General features: G+C 40.7%; 1 protein-coding gene across 7 annotated transcripts in view; it reads left to right on the forward strand.

Annotated features, from left to right (window-relative positions):
• The window catches only part of TRAPPC9 (trafficking protein particle complex subunit 9), an 889,500-nt gene that overhangs the window by 23,821 nt on the left and 851,913 nt on the right, over window positions 1-13,766 (forward strand). For all 7 annotated transcript variants that reach the window (XM_077166715.1, XM_077166716.1, XM_077166713.1 and 4 more), the window contains exon 4: window positions 1,122-1,250. In XM_077166715.1, the coding sequence (XP_077022830.1) occupies window positions 1,122-1,250 (129 nt within the window). The remainder of the gene's footprint in view (window positions 1-1,121; window positions 1,251-13,766) is intronic.

The following is a 13,766-nucleotide window of genomic DNA, read 5'->3' on the forward strand; positions in this document are numbered from 1 at the left end:
GAGCTGTGTTTCAGTAGCCATATTTCTTGAAGATGATTGTATAATGATACAGCTTTTGCAATGTGACTGTGTGATTGTGAAAACTTTGTGTTTGCTGCTCCTTTTAACTCCCTTATGGACAGATGAGTAAAACATATGGATTAAAAATAAATAAATACTAGGGGGAACAAATGTTAAAATAAATTTAGTAGATTGAAATGCTAGTGATCAATGAAAGGGAGGGGTAAAGGGTAAGGTATGTATGAATTTTTTTCTGTTGTCTTTTGATTTCTTTTTCTGAATTGATGCAAATGTTCTAAGAAGTGATCATGATGATGAATGTACAACTATGTGATGTTGTGAGTTACTGATTATATATGTAGAATGGAATGATCATATGGTAAGAATGTTTGTGTTTGTATGTTGGTATGTTTAATAAATAAAATAAATTAAAAAAAAAACTTTTTGGATTCCTTAGTAATTTTTAAGAGTGTCAAGAGGTTCTATGACCAAAAAATGTGAGAGCTACTGAATTAATGAATAAAGATACACGCTCTAGTATGACTTATAAGGCATAGCCTTAGATTACTAGGATGTAAATACCAATGATAAACAAATTTGCAACAAATCTTTGAGAAAGAAACTGGTCTACAAGTGTTTGCAGAAGCCTAAATGGAGTCAGGTGCATTTAGGATGTGTAATGTGGGAAGGTGTTCTGGTCCTGCAGGGGTGGTTTTACTTTCAAATATTTTCAGACTAAAGCACTTTCTGTTGCAGTTCTCTATAGCTCCAGAATCTGCCACAGAGCCTCCCACACAGTATGTACTGAAAGTGTTGGTTAAATGAGTAAATTATTGAATAAAGAGGCTGATAATTTCACATGTCTTCAGCTCCTTAGTGAAACCTTGAGTATTGTGAAAGTTTTCTTTTGTCAAGCTTCCAGCACAAGCATGTGAAAGAAAATAGGTGGCATGTTCCTGTTTGTAACAAAACTGGTGATTTTTGGGTTTGATCTTTAATTTGGGGAAAATCTGTCATTCCTAAACACTTAGAACTCGAGATAAAATTCTCTTACCCACTGTAATTTGAACTGCTGATGGGTCAGTAACCCTACTAATTGTACTTTTTTTTTTAATGCCCAGCTGCCCTTGAAGGGTTATGTTCTGCTTCTGTCATCTATCACTATCCTGGTGGAACTGGTGGTAAAAATGGAGCTCGAAGGTTTCAAGGTAGCTTGTTTCCTGCTGAAGCAGCCAACAGACATCGCCCAGGTAAGCTTTGTTCTTTGCTTGACCTGTACTCATTTGAAGTCTTTAAAGCAAGTAGGAAAGTAATTTTTCGCTCTTCCCTTTTTGAGTTAGGCCTGATTGTTATTAAAATATAGTATAAAATGTAGTATAAAATTGCATGAGATATTTTCTTCTGATTTTTTGAATACTTACTAATTTTATTGAATCTCATTGAATATTATCAATGGATTAGAAGAATGGTTGAGTTCTGGAACACTTGCATAAAACTTCATGGTAGATCTTAGGTCTTTTCCATAATTTCTATGTATTGGATGAAGGTAATACCTGAAATCAATTGTAACAGCTAATTCAGAGTTTGGTGGCTGTTTAATTTCCCTGTTGATTAAATTCTCTTAATGACTTAAATTTGATTTGCTTATGCTTGTTAGCACCAATGAAGAGTGAAAAAACTTCTTTGGAGGAGGAGACACACAAATACCTTTTAAAGAAACTTGAACCTTTTGACCTGTAATGAATGGACTTGCCTTTAATGGTTCAGGACATAGTTGTCATGTTGCACAGGTCACATAGAAAATAACAAAGCTCTGTATGAGCTCAAGGCTGTACACAATATTGGTGGGTATTTTTAGTCCATGAGATTTTTAGGCAGTTTTTTCCTCCAAAGAGAAAACTCACCATAGCTAATATATATTGAATGGCGGAATGCCTTACATTTCTTTTTTCCCTGAATGATACCACCCCCATCATCGAGAATGCAGACTACCTTTATGAATCAGTTTTTGTGTTTGCAAAGCCTGGATCTGGGTACAATATATGAAGAACTGCATCTATAATGGTTCTTGAAGTTATTTTAACATTCTCAGTGGACATTTTTTAGTGATTGTAGTTGTTTGCAAAGAAAGTGAAGCTGACTGAGAAATGAGATAGAAAGTCAGAAGGTTTAAAATGTGAATATTTCTGATCCTCCTTTTCCATTATGCTTTGATTCTGACTTGAGATACAGTCAGTGTTTACCACCTATGCTTATTCCTTGTTGTGGTAATGGCTAACTTACACATGAAATAACAGTGACTTAATTTTCATTGTCTTCTCTAATCACTTACCAATTGCTAAAATCTCACACTCAGAAAGGTGAAAGCACTTTCTATTTTCTCTTTAAATCTCTGTGCTTTCTCTAGTGGTGCCTTTTTAGTGGAGGGTTTTCTACTGTGATTGGAAGAGTCATAAATGTGTTGAGACTATTCTTCTACAGATGGGATTAGTGAGACTCCAGAAACTTTTTTGGGTAACGATTCATTTTCCCTCTTGCTGAATATATACAAAAAAAGTTAAGTTGAAAAACTGCTCTGTCTGCAGTAATGTCTTTATTTAGCTTTGCACAGTGTAAAAACTTGGGAACTTTTTAAATTTGAAGACAGTCTGTGGGGAAAAATATCCAGATGAGGAAAAGCCCAGATAAGAGCTAAAAAACATATGATCTTGTTTGATAATGATTTTACTCCTTGGAAACACAATAGGTGCATATGACTTCCACCACCAATTGTAAATCAATTCTGCAGTAGCCAGGTTCATAGGTGAAGAGTACCATCCTCACAAAATTGCTGCAAGTTTGGGAAGTGGGGTTGCCAGGCCACCTGCACTTCTGACCAACTGGCTACTAATTTGGGTGTCCCCACTACCCCTTCAGGTTCGAGAATTCATCAGAAGGACTCATAGAACTCAGGAAAGTACGATTATTACTGTTCCAGCGCAGCAAAACTCTGAGACCAAAGAACACTCCAGGCAGAAAATTAGCCATGTGTTTTAATTAGGGGCTTATGAATAGGAAAAAATTCTACCCAGTGGTGGCCAGTTGGGAAATGAGAGTCAGCATTCTACACACCAAAACCAAAAGAGGGCAGAGTCCCAGGAGGGTAGCTAATGAGAGTGATAGTCCTGTGAAATTTGATTAGGGGCAGTGGGTTTTACATTCTTTGACCTTTAATGTCTGTCCCGTCATGTAGGTAGCTACCTGACTTGCTCTCAAAATGAGGAGGGGGTAGGGCCCGGGCCCTGGGCCCTGCAATCCGCCTCCACACAGCAGACTAGTTGACCATAGGACAGACATTGCATTCATTAACAGTATAAGAGACAATAGAATGTTAGGAGTTCCCTACACAGTGATAACAACTGTACAAAGTGATGCAACCATGGTCAAGAAAGGGAATTAAACCATTTTATTGGTAAAACCTGAAATTTCAGTCTTATATGAGAAGATTCTTGTACTGGTTTGAAAGGGTGTATGTCCCCTAGAAAAGCCATGTTTTAATCTAAAAACCATTTTGTAAAGGCAGAATAATCCCTATTCAATACTGTATGTTTGAATCTGTAGTTAGATCATCTCCCTGGAGATGTGATTTAATCAAGAGTGGTTGTTAAGCTGGATTAGGTGATGACATGTCTGCACCCATTTGGGTGGGTCTTGATTAGTTTCTGAAGTCCTATAAAAGAGGACATATTTTGGAGAAGGAGAGATTCAGAGAGAGCAGAGCAGAATGACATAGCCACGAGAAACAGAGTCCACCAGCCAACAACCTTTGGAGATGAAGAAGGAAAATGTCTACCGGGGAGCTTCATGAAACAGGAAGCCAGGAGAAGAAGCTAGCAGATGATGCTGTGTTCGCCATGTGCCCTTCCAGATGAGAGAGGAACCCTGATCGTGTTTACCATGTGCCCTTCCAGATGAGAGAGAAACTCTGACTGTGTTCGCCATGTGCCCTTCTGTTTGAAAGAGAAACCATGAACTTCATCGGCCTTCTTGAACCAAAGTATCTTTCCCTGGATGCTTAGGATTGGACATTTCTATAGATTTGTTTTAATTGGGACATTTTCTCGGCCTTAGAACTGTAAAATAGCAACTCATTAAATTCCCCTTTTTGAAAGCCATTCTGTTTCTGGTGTATTGCGTTCCGGCAGCTAGCAAACTAGAACAATTCTCTTTCAGATTGTTCTGATGTGCTGAATTCTGCTAGGCCAGCAGGGTATTCTATGCAGTCCCATTCACAAGGCAGGCTAGTGGCCCCCGACAGTGGCAGTTCAGTGCACACTCAACATTGAAATCTGTTGTGCATGTGGGTTATGCAGAAGCCTATTGTAGAAAAGTATTTGCTACGACACTAAGGGAAAAAATAGTACAAACAAAATTTCCATCAGTAGACAGATACCACACTTTCTCCTCCCTGCAATTGCACAGAGCTTTGCGGAGTCAAATCCAGTTAACTTGGGCATAATAAGTGTCCAGTGTCATACATACAGTGCCTTGAGGTATGGGGAGTCCTGGGTTGGTTACAGATACGACTTTTGATAGTTTGTATACTTCAATTTTTGGACGCCCCTGATACCTTATGGGCTTAGGATTCCCAACCAGTGCAGCTGCATTGGCCAGGAGCACAGCCAATTGACCTTATTTTCCCCAATTTCTAATGCTTGTGGCAGATGCAAGAGCAAGTTATTTTTATTACCTTGTTGTGGTTATAGTTTTGCTGATCCTTTTGCTTGAATTCTCAGTGCTTGCATGGGTCTCGCTGTTACCAGCGGCAGGAGCTGCTTAAATTGAGGCTGGTGAGGTTTTATCACCAGAGACTGCTTATCATCTTTTAACTGTTCTTTTAAAAGCCTATTCATCCTTTCAATAAACCCCGCTGCTGTGGGATTATAAGGCATGTGAAATGTCCATAGGATGTCATGTTCAGTATCTCAGTGATGGGAACTTTCTTTGCCTGTTGCCTTTGCTACAAGCTCCATCCAAAACCAGTATCGGTACTGGCCATGTCTAATTCACAAGGCACATCTGGGTCTGTACCTTGTAATGCCTGAGCCAAGGCTATAGTCCATTTGACTTTTTCAAAAGCAGCCTGCTGGGAGGTATCCCCTTCCCACGAATTGCATTTCCTAATGAAAACATACACAGGTTTTAACATTTGGGCTGAGTGAGGAACAAAAATTTTCCAGTACCCCATCAATCCCAAGAAAGCCATTAGTTGTTTTGGTGTATACAGCATAAGGAAACATTGTACTTTAGCAGTTACTACAAAATGAATAAAACCATACAGTATTCCCAAGAATTTGACAGGGTAGTCAAGGCATTGCAATCCACTACAATCATTTGCCCATCCCAGACTCTTAATTTGAAATAGCAATGAATCTAAGGTTTCTTTCTTCTATAAAATAGTTGCTCATTAACATGACAATATAATGGGTACACTTATCAATTTAGCCAAATCCTTTGTACCTAGACTGATCTGGCCATATAAATAGTCTTGTGGGAGCACAGTGAAAATCCTTTGTTCTCTGTGCTGGTTTGAAAGTATTATGTACCCCAGAAAAGCCATGTTTTGATCTTGATTCTATCTTGTGGGAGCAGCCATTTTTTAAAGTTCTGATTCAATACTATAGGTTGGAAACTTTTGATTAGATTATATTCACAGAGATATGATATGCCCAATTGTGTGTGACCTTTAGATATGATATGCCCAATTGTGTGTGACCTTTAGATATGATATGCCCAATTGTGTGTGACCTTTTGATTAGATGGAGATGTCACCATCCATTCCTGGTAGATCTTGATGAGTTTACTAGAGTCTTTAAAAGGGGAAACATTTTGGAGAAACCTCAGAAAGGACTGAAGCCTCAGAGCCAGCTGAAACTTCTGAGCAGAGCTGACAGGCAGAGAACAGAGAGACAGATATTTGGAGATGCTTGGAGCCCAGTAGATGTTGCCATGAGATGTTAAGCAAGCCAGAACCTGGAGAGAGCCAAGAGAAGCCAAGAAATGAAACCCAGCCCTGGAGAAGCAAAGTGAGGAACCCCCATAGGAACAGAGGCTGAAAGCAACAGAGCCCAGGAGCAAGGGACCAGCAGATGCCTGCCATGTGACTTCCTTCCCAGCTGACAGAGGTGTTTCTGACCCATTGGCCTTCCTTGAATTAGGATTCCATATCTACCTGGATGCCTTAGTTTGGATGTTTTTATAGGCACAGAGCTCTAAACTTGTAACTTATTAAATTTCCTTCTTAAAGGCCATTCCATTTCTGGTATGTTGCATCCCATGAGCTTATAAACTAAAACATTCTTCTTCCCAGGTAAAGGTGAGAACAGGCTGACTAGCCCTGTTTAAGGGAATACTAAAAAATTGAGTGTTAATTCTTTGTAGTAAAGAGGAAGCCTTTGGAACCACTGCATAGAAAGGTGGTGTACCACCCTTTGTCTCTCAAACTTCTTTTTACTCCTTTTCATCATTAGATAAAGATAAATAATCAACGGGATCCCAAGCCTTTGGGTCCCAGTCAGGGGAGGTCAGGACATGTCTCATTTGCCCCTTGGGCAGTCCTTGCCCTCCCACATTAGCATATCAGTATGCCAATATCTCCAAACTCTTACCTGCATGGTGTAGCCTCTCATTCAATGCATCCTTCAAATCTGTGGATTTCTCTTTCTGAAACAGTCTGCTGTAGCTGGCTACATTGCACACCACAAAAATGGCCAACAGACTATAGTGCAATTAAACAAGTGGCCAACCCCTCCCCACATCAAGGAAGCAGGCCATCCCAGGATTACCCCTGCATAGTCTCCTTTCCCTGGATTCATGCTCTTGATGACTGGTGGCTCTTTGGTCTTCTGGCTGGTTTGCCAAATATTCCAGCCCAGCATATCCCCTAGACCAAAGAACATATCAAGAAGAAAATTAGCCATGAGTTTTTAATTAGGTTCATAATTAAATTCTTATGAACAGGGAAACATTCTACCTAATGGTGGCTGGTTGTGAAATGAGAGTCAGTACTCTACACCAATACCAAGAGACGGTTGAGTCCCCAGGGATGGGGTCAGCTTATAAGGTTCAGAGTCCCATGAGATTTGATTAGGGGAGGGGAGTTTTACATTATTTGACCTCTAAGGTCTGTCGGTCATTGTATTAGTTAGGGTTCTCTAGAGAAACAGAATCAACAGGAAACACTTGCAAATATAAAATTTATGAAAGTGTCTCACGTGATCGTAAGAACGCAGAGTCCAAAATCCACAGGGCAGGCTGCGAAGCCGATGACTCCGATGGATGGCCTGGATGAACTCCACAGGAGAGGCTCACCAGCCAAAGCAGGAATGGGACCTGTCTCCTCTGAGTCCTCCTTAAAAGGCTTCCCATGATTGCATTTAGCATCACTAATTGCAGAAGACACTCCCCTTTGGCTGATTACAAATGGAATCAGCTGTGGATGTAGCTGACGTGCTCATGACCTAATCCCATGAAATGTCCTCATTGCAACAGACAGGCCAGCGCTTGCCCAATCAGATGAACAGGTACCACAACTTGGCCAAGTTGACACCTGTCCCCAACCATGACAGTCATGTAGGTGGCTGCATGACTTGCTTTCAAAATGGAGGCGAGGGCGGGGCCTGGGCCCAGCCCTGGATCCTTACACCTACCTCATGGTAACAGAAGAAGGCAAAAGAAGAGAGTGTGGGGCAAGGTCTGGGAACATCCCCAAATGCCAACCTTCTGAGTCATCTCCCTGAGGGGTCAGACTGCATCACCCTTCTGATGCAGTGTGTGTTGCTGACCACAGAGACTCACCTGAGATTTTGTGCACAGAATTATTTTTTGTTTCATTACAGTGATGTGATTGAAGGAAACTGTGCCCAGGGATTTGAACTCAGTCTCCGGAGCTCCTCACCTCCTGGGATGGTCTTAAAACCTCAACTCCTTAATCACATGGTTGGTTTTTATGCTGTGGCCTTTGCTTATGGCTACCAATGAGGCTGCCCTTCCTGGTTCATTAGCATAAACAATTGGGTGTGGCTGGGTCTACCAAGAATAACAAAGACACTGTTATCAGCTGGAAGTTCCTAATACTTAGAGGGCATCTCTCAGGAACTGGGGACAAACACCAGCTAGTCTGCTTATTTATACAACAGTAGGCTTCAGGTCCATTAACAGTCATGATATTCTGAACAGATACATTTTCTTCTCTTGGTAAGCACAGGGTAAATGTTCCATAGTTACTGTGATCAACATTACTGCTATTGTTGGTTAACACATAATTCTAAGACTTGGCGGTATGAATTTGTGAATACTATTAAAGAACTCTAGAAATCTCAGATTCAGATTACACAGCTTCCAAGCAGATTTCCTCTGAGAAAGGGGAATTTTTTCCCTTTTAAAGTCGAGTTATTTCAGTTAAAAAAAAAGACAGTTCTGTAGTTCCTCAATCTTTTTTTTTGCTTTAATTCTCCGTTTGTTATTTAACTTTCCTCCAAAGTATTCAAAGGTTAGGGACAGCCAATTCTTTATTTTGGAATCTTTTCTCCAAATTAATTTAGCCCCAAGACCAAAAAGAACATGCTTGGCATGGAGTTACCCATGAGTTTAATTAGGGACTTACCGCCAAACAGGAGAAAATTCTTCCAGTGGTGGCCAGCTGGGAAATAGAAGTCGGTGTTCCATGCAAACGAGGGAGAGAGAGGAGTGCCACTGGAGCCACTGATAAAGCTTTAGGTCCACAGGGTGTGACAACCGAGTTTCAGCAGGGCCTCCTGAGATTTGATTAGGCAAGGGGAGTTTTAATGACATTCCTTCCCTTCCCTAGGGGATCTTTTGACCTTTAATGTCTGTTCTGGTAGCTGCATGCCAGTGACTTGTTCTTATAATGGAAGAGGGGGCAGGTCCTGGATGTTGGGTCATTGCAAACTTTTAATTACAATTAGTGGTTTATTCAAAAATTAATAGGACATTTTATAATTATTCGAAAAAATGCTTATTATTGACTTTTTAGATGTTTCTCCTTTATGACCATTTCTATTTCTTGGTTTATTTTAATTTATTAGTAAGCATTATCTTCACCATCATAATTACCAAATAGCCCCAAGTTATTCAGTAGTCACCATCGTAGTTGCTGCGCTAAATGCTTTCATATGCTTCACTTACCAACAGGTATAGGTATCAATCTCTCTGTTTCACAGTGAGGTTTAGAGAGATTAGGTAAGGTGCCCCAAACATATTTTTGAACAGGAGCCGTGTTCCTTTGAGGTTATGCTGTGGCTTCCAGTGGACCCAGTGAGGAGACGATAGAATATTTTAGTTTATATCTGAGCAGAGTAAATAGCGTTAAAAGAGTGCCAGTAAAGGATACGCTTAAGCAGAATTTTAAAATATCAGCAAAAACTAAAAACTAAAATGTGTTTATCAACTTCCAAAAAAAAGTGCCATATGCTCTTCCAAGTTAAACATCAACTAATGTAATCCTTAAATCTTCACACCATCCCAGTGAGGTAGGTTTGATTTTTATGCCAGTTTTATAGATGTGAAAACATAGAGGCAAAGCCAGGGTGAGTAACTTGTCCAAGGTCACAGAGCTAGTAAGGGGCAGAGCTGGGTTTTGGGCCCTGGCCAGCTGGTGCAACAGTGTTTAGGGGTATCAGCATATCTGTAGACTTGCCTATAGCTCTTTGTATCAATCAATGAGGTGGGGTGGGGGAGCTGATGGGACTGGCCCCCCTAGAAAGTCAGGGAAAGGAGAGTTTTGCTGAGGCTGGCAGTTGTGGTGTAGCCACTGTCTGTGGGCATTGAGGGCAGTGTCGTCTGTGTAGGCAGCAGGTCTGTCTCTGTAGCAGAAATTAGTCCATTGAGTTAATCTAGAAAACTCCGCCTGCTCAATTCTGCCTGTGATTTGGCTGTTGAAAAATATGCTTATTGTTAAACTTTGATATTTTGGTCTGATTGATAATCCTGTGCCTCCTTTTATGTTACTAAATTAAACCTCCAATTTTTCTACATCTGTCTCTTATGATTTTTAATGTGAAATCAGTTCACTGGAGCCTGAAGTTACTGATAATGTAATTTATGAGCACATTGGGGTACTTCCACCCCATGGAGCCCTGACAGGGTGTTACTTTTATTTTCCCTCATTGTGTGGTTTCTTTACAGAGTACTCGTTATTAGTCCCCTCATGATAAAAATCTAGAGGAAGAGCAGGTGCCTGGTTAGCTGCATACAGAAATCATCTTGAACTTTCACTCTGCAATCTTTTTCAGGATATGTGATGTGGGAGTCTTTGAGTATTGGCTTGACCCTTACCTACTGTTCTAGTTAGCTAGCTGCCGGAATGCGATATACCAGAAACAGAACGGCTTTTAAAAGGGGGAATTATTAAATTTCAGGTTTACAGTCTAAAGCTGTGAAAATATCCCAGTTAAAGCAAGTATATAGAAATGTGCAAATTAAGGCACCAATGAGAGGTTACCTTTACTCAAGAAAGGCTGATGAAGTTCAGAGCTTTTCTCAGCTGGTAAGGCATATGGCAAACAGGGTGGCATCTGCTAGCTTTCTCTCCAGGCTTCTTGTCCAGTAAACTAATCAAGACCCACCTGGGATGAATGGAGTCACATCTCCCTCTAACCAAGTTTCCAACCTACATTACTGAATAGGAATGAAAATAAATGGCTGCCTCCACAAAATGGATCAGGATTAAAACATGGCTTTTCCAGGGTACATAATCCTTTCAAACTGGTACACCTAGGAATTAAACAACTGACTTGATAATGGGAGTACTGCTTTAGCAGATAATGTCCTTGCAAGATTTTAGGGTGTTTATAAATTTATACTTCCAGCTCTAGCCATAAGTGAGGCCCAATAGCCCTTTAGCTTTCTGAGTGTGTGTGGGGCAAATCTCAGAATCAGGTTCCATAGAATAATTCAGGCCCGAAGGGTGCCCTGTTCAGCCCTCTGCTGGCTATGATACCAGTGCCTGGTGCTTGCTGGCCTTCTGCCTGGGGCCCAGGCCTGCTTGCCTTCAGGCCACCCTGCTCCTTTTCTTGCTCTGTATCACAGGGTTATCCCCTGCAGACTGCATTTCCCAAGTTTCCCTGTCAGCTGGCTTTGGTGGGGAAAGCCAGTGGAAGGCCTGGAGGGGGCTATGGAGGCTGTGGGGAGAGCACAGCCTCCTTCTCTTCTGTTTCTCCTTCTCTACCTCTCTCTGCTTCAGGTTCATCTCCCACCTGGCAGACCCATATAGTTCTAGGGCACTCCAGGTGGCTGCCCCTTTCTGTCCCTGGTCTCAGTGGGCACACCATTTCTTCCTTGGTCCCTGCAGCCCAGGGACAGGCAGTAGCTTCCTGTTGTTGCAGTCTCTTTGCATCCCACTTGGCTTCTGGCCAACTGTGCTACCAGTTTCTTGAATTAAATTCCCTCTGTTGTAAATACTTGAAATAGTTTTGTTTTTCTGGTTAAGTCCTGACTTTATGCTGTCTTTGCTGGATTTGCCTTGTCTGCTGTCACTTTCCTCTGTACAGTAGGGCATGTGTAGGCCCGAGTTAATTTCAAATTATTTGATTTAGACCAAAGTTCCCACTGAAACTTGGTGAGTCTTATGTGTGTACATGGGTATCTCTAATGAACATAGGCTATACCCATGCACGAGTTTCATCTATCATCTATCTTGCCCCACAGACAAGAAGCTTTGTGGTAGATCAGTTAGTAGAGTCCCAATCAGAAAATATCAATCACCTATAAGTGAGTTTAAAGGAAACAGCTACTGGAAGACCCAACTAGAGTTAAAATCTGGTTGGTAAAAACTGCCCATCATTCATGGTTGAGTTTATTCTTTACTTTTTGAAAATATTACATGGATGTATGGATAACAGATCCACAATGAATTAGGTGAATAGAACTTAATGGTAGAAAATTTTTGTTACAGGTTGTGCTGGTTTGAAAGGATGTATGTACCCTAGAAAAGCCATGTTTTAATCAAAATCCCATTTCATAAAGGCAGAATAATATTCAATATTGTATGTTTGAATCTGTAACTAGATCATCTCCCTGGAGATGTAACTCAATCAAGAGTTGTTAAGCTGAATTAGGTGGAGATGTGTCTCCACCCATTTGGGTGGGTCTTGATTAGTTTACTGGAATCCTATAAAAGAGAAAACATTTTGGAGAATGTGAGAGATTCAGAGAGAGCAGAACAGAATGACATAGCCATGAGAAGCAGAGAGTCCACTAGCCAGTGACCTTTGGAAATGAAGAAGGAAAATGCCTCCCGGGGAGCTTCATGAAAGGAAGCCAGGAGAGAAAGCTAGCAGATGACTCCGTGTTCACCATAAGTCTTTCCAGATGAGAGTGAAACCCTGACCCTGTTCCCCATGTGCCTTCTCACTTGAGAGAAAGACCCTGAAGTTCATCGGCCTTCTGGAACCAAGGTATCTTTCCCTGGATGCCTTTGATTGGACATTTCTATAGACTTGTTTTAATTGGGACATTTTCTTGGCCTTAGAACTACAAACTAACAACTTATTTAATTCCCCTTTTTAAAAGCCATTCTGTTTCTGGTATATTGCATTCCCGCAGCTAGCAAACTAGAACACAGGTCATGCCTCCACACCAGTGAGAAGTCATAGTTGACTGCCTGGTTGTGAGGAAGAGACAAGCATTTTTACAAATTAAATAAAATAACTTTAAAAGCTCTGCAATCTGAGCACAGTTTATACGAGGCCGAGTTCACCACTAGAGGTCCTGCTAGGTCAAAATAATTGATGATCATGGTAATGACTCAGGTATCAAAAGAGCTTCGGTCACATTTCCTATTTAAAAGTAATAGTGCAGTATAATATATTGACCAAGTTTTTCACTGAACCAAAAAGTTTTTAGGTTTGAGGGTATATGGGAATTCTGTACTTTCTGTGTAATTTCCTATAAACCTACAAATGCTCTAAAAATAAAGCCTACTAAAAAAAACTTTTAGGGTTATCTGGAAATCCAGAATTCCCAAGGTTCTATGTAGCTGAATGTCCCCTGAGTGTTAATCTGATAGCTCATTACCATAGGGGCCTCCTGTCATCAGAGAGTGTGACTTTGCAGCATCCTTTATCTCCTCTGAGTGTCTGTTGGCTTTATTGAGCTGCTCTGAGAATCACGTGTGATACTTGTAACACATTGTTCTTGGCATATAGTTGGTGTGCAGTAGAAAGCACCCATATATATGTATTTTAATGGTGGTTTCTAGCTTGGATTGCTTTTAGTCTGCATTTAAAATTTTTTAGTTTGCATTAAAAATAGAGGTCATAATGCACAAAATAGGTCTTAAATAGGACTGTGATCGTGGGGCTTATTCGCTATAGACACAATTGGATGAATATGCTATTTTAATAAGAATATACTGTTAAAAATATGAGGCAGGTATTTATTTGAGCAGTTTACGTATATGAATCAGGAGCTCCACCAAAGGGGTAGAAAGGGGTAACTTTGTATAGGGCAAACGCGGAAACAAGTGAGGAAATGTTCTTATTGGCATATGTTAAGTTTCCATTTTACTTGGGGGGGGGGATGGGTCTTACAAAGTAGGGGACAGATACCCATTGATTGGTATGGTATGCTTGTTGATTCCAATAAGTTCTCTCTACTGGACCCTAACTGGCTTATCTCCAGGTGTTGCTCACCTGCAATCCTGTTGGGTGTTTTCCCTGCAGATCAGTTGTTTTTGTCTTTTGGAAAATCCTTTCTTTGAAAGAGAT

Source organism: Tamandua tetradactyla, chromosome 6 (genome assembly GCF_023851605.1).
Source record: "Tamandua tetradactyla isolate mTamTet1 chromosome 6, mTamTet1.pri, whole genome shotgun sequence".
In the NCBI taxonomy this organism is placed as follows: Eukaryota; Metazoa; Chordata; class Mammalia; order Pilosa; family Myrmecophagidae; genus Tamandua; species Tamandua tetradactyla.